Source organism: Myotis lucifugus, unplaced genomic scaffold (genome assembly GCF_000147115.1).
Source record: "Myotis lucifugus unplaced genomic scaffold, Myoluc2.0 scaffold_484, whole genome shotgun sequence".
NCBI classification, from domain to species: Eukaryota; Metazoa; Chordata; class Mammalia; order Chiroptera; family Vespertilionidae; genus Myotis; species Myotis lucifugus.
This window is the reverse complement of record NW_005871532.1, coordinates 375,585-378,798: the sequence shown is the minus strand read 5'-3', so window position 1 is coordinate 378,798 and position 3,214 is coordinate 375,585. Positions and strand designations below refer to the sequence as shown.

Sequence of the window (3,214 nt, the reverse complement as noted above, 5' to 3'; positions counted from 1 at the left end):
AGCAAAGGGCAATTGTTCGGGGGGCGGCGGGGGAGCCCGAGCAGCATGCGCAGCAGCTAGCCCGGGTGGCGGCGCTGGTGGCCCCCGGCTGCGCGCACGTGCGAGTCTGCCACGAGTGCCGCCGCTTCCAGGGCCCGCGCCGGCCCGCGCGCAGCGAGGAGAGCCTGGCCTGGGACCGGGCGCCCGGCGGCGGCGGCGAGCCCGAGTAGCCGCGCGGGCCGCTCCGGCCACCAGGCAGGCCGGGCGCTGCTCCGACCCGCGGGGCTGCCCACGCCCACGCGTCCCTCCGGATCCGGATCCAGGGACTTTACAAACGGATCAAAGAGCCCAGCGCCCAGCAGAGACCGCGCCCGAGCGGGGAGCTGGGTGCTCCAGACGCTGACCGCGTGGGGACGGGGCGCCCCACCCAGGATCACGGGGACCCATCGTCTCCCAGCGGGCGGGGCCCTGCCCAGACCAGTTCCAGGACTCGGTGGGGCCGCCCTGGAATCCCCTGTTAGGAAGGGGCTGTTGTACTCGGGGTCTAGCTCTCACAAGGAAAAAAATAAACTCCACAGGGAAGTTTTCCTTTTCTGGGTTTGTATATTTTTGTTAATGTCGTTCCCTTTTCTCTCCCTCCCACCTGCTCTTGTTTTCGCCTCCATTTCATTCTCTGTTTTCTCTGCTTGTTTATTGGAAGGCAGGCTGGGTGAGGGACTGGAAGTCCATATATTCCCCACCCTTTTTCCTACATTTTAGGACATGGAGTGGCCAGTGCCTCGGGTTCCAGGGGCTGAGCTCCTTTCTGGGTGGTGATGGGGGGGGGGAGGGGTACAGGGGCAGAAGCGTCTGGGGAAGAACAAGGTTGGGCGTCTCACGTTCCAGATCCCCCAACCAGTTAACTCACAGGTTCCAGGGGTAAACGTGTCTTTTTTCCTTTCTGGTTTTTACTATTCTTGGTTTGGTTTGGTCTTTTGTGAGTGTGACCTCGAAGGAAGAGACAGGTGAGAGGACAGCGGGCACAGCCTCTTGGGGCCTTGTCTGCGGAGCAGAGGCAGCTGCCGGTGGGGCAGCCAGAGGAGGAAGGAGGGCACCCTGTGTGTGCTCCACGGTTTGCCACCTGCATCTCCTTTTACCAGACTCCGCAGCTGCCTGGGAGCCAGGCCCGCAGCTATCGTGGCTGGGGGAGTTCTTGTTAATAGATAGGAGACTGGGTGCAAACGTGGGTGTGTGTGGGGGTGGGTGCACGTGTGTGTGCATGCATGTGTGTGTGTGTTTACTAATGAAATGACCTCAAGCAATCAAAGGTTTGCCATGTTCCTGGGAGGTGTGGGTCTTGTCACCAACAGGCAGGCCTGGGAGCCAGGAACCCTCAGCCCTCACCTCGGCCTGGGCTACAGTCGGAGCAGCCTCAGGAAAGCACTGAACTCCTCCTCCACCTGCAAACCATCGCAATGCTGCCTGGTCAGACGGCTGCCCGCCCCGCCCTGCGTGTCCGACACCTGCAGGACCCGGAGCCCTCGCTCAATGGAAGGGATGCGTCTCTTGGCAGCTGCGTGGCTGTAGCTGGTTTTCACCAAGTAGGACTCTCATGTAGAGAATTTTCATTTTTTGATGGAAAACTTAAATTCTATGCAATCTCTGATTGTAAACTTAAACAAGTTAGAGGGAGCAGGAAATACATGGCTGCTGCCACCACTCCCACCGCCACCACTACCTGAATCGAACAGTCCTCACAGTGTTGCTGTTCTGAACACACTAAAGTAAGGACGCCTTTGGGAGGTGATGAACTTCACTCCCTGACTTTGCCGTTTGGGACTGAGTTAGAGCTGCCGTCCCCTGGTGGTCCCCTGGTCACTCCTGGGAAGGACACTGGTTTTGTCCTAGGCTGACCTTCTCTCTCATGAATTTGAATTCTTTTTAAATATTTTCTTTTTCACGAGTGGATGACAGTGCAGTGCAGGACAGGAGTGTTTTTAAACCTTGCTGCCGGCCTCAGGAGGAACATGGTTTTGGTGAGAAGGGCCCCTGGAGGGAAACTGACCCAGCCCCAGCCCCAGCCCTAGCGGTGCACACCCCTAACCCCGCTCCGGGCCTGGGTTCTGACAGTGGGGTCCTATTGTGAGATCACATTTGGGGTGGGAAGGTGTTTTTAAAAGCAGGATATCTCGATCAATAGCAAGCTTCTTGTATTGGGTTACTGAGGTGAATGCCCCATGAATCATTTATCACGTCTGCCCTTTCACCCCGTGGAAGGAAGGCCAGCCTGCGCGGGCCTGTCAGCCGGGGGGAGACCGCACTGCTCTGCACTCAAGCCGACCCGGGAGGGCACCTGCCACCAGCTGGTCCTCTCCCGCTTTGGGCTCTACTTGTTACCTTGTTGGTTGTTGGCTCTCTTCCCCACTCTGTATTTTCTATCGGGGTCTGTGTACTGTACAAACAGTCTTTCTTGTCTGTTTATCTTTCTTCAAATATTTATAATAAAACAGAAACAAACCCAGAAATGTTAGTGATGGATGAAAGCTGTTTTGGTTTGGAAAAAATGATCTGGCCTGTCCTATATCCAGGCTCTCTAATAGCGAATAGCAATATCAATCTACTTTGTGTCTTCCCCTCTGCCTGCCCCTCTCTCTCTGTCCCTCTCTCCACCCCCATCCTCACCCCCACCCCTTCCCCTACCCCCACCCGCTGCAGCTCTTTGTTCAGATCTCTGAAAAGTCTAGGTGGCTTCTTTCAATTTGTAGTCCTGGGAGTCGGAGCCAATCCCCCCAAACAGACCCGCATGTTAATGAAGTTCAGGACTTGTAGGGTTTTGTCTTCCTCAATGCACTTTCACAGAATAGTCATCTATTGATACCGAGGGTAACTCTAGTCAGATATCACCCAGATCCCACTGGGAGCTGGCAGATTACATCAATTAAAATATAATACTTTGCTTTATTTCTTTTAATTGCTTTGCAAGGCCCCAACCGTCACAAGATCTCTACCTCAGAACTCAGTGGGGTGTAAGTTGAGCGTGTAGATGGCTTTCTCCAATTCAATGCTCATATGAGAATATTCATCCTGGGAACTTGCCAGCCGGCCCTCATATTGGTTAGGTGAGACTGAAATATCACGATAACCAATCCACCTGGGGCCGCCCTGTGAAACTTCGTTAGTTTTGGATTCCAAGGAGTTTACCTTTCCTTTGGAATCCAGGGCTCCCTGTGGTGCAGGAATTAAATGCGGGGAGGCG

The 3,214-nt window shown here is 55.1% G+C and overlaps 1 protein-coding gene across 1 annotated transcript in view; it reads left to right on the top strand.

Moving 5' to 3' along the window:
* The window catches only part of GRIK4 (glutamate ionotropic receptor kainate type subunit 4), a 189,259-nt gene extending 189,050 nt beyond the window's left edge, over positions 1–209 (top strand). The window contains exon 19 of the mRNA XM_023744716.1: positions 3–209. Coding sequence (XP_023600484.1) covers positions 3–209 — 207 coding nt within the window. The remainder of the gene's footprint in view (positions 1–2) is intronic.
* The last annotated feature ends 3,005 nt before the right edge of the window (positions 210–3,214 follow it).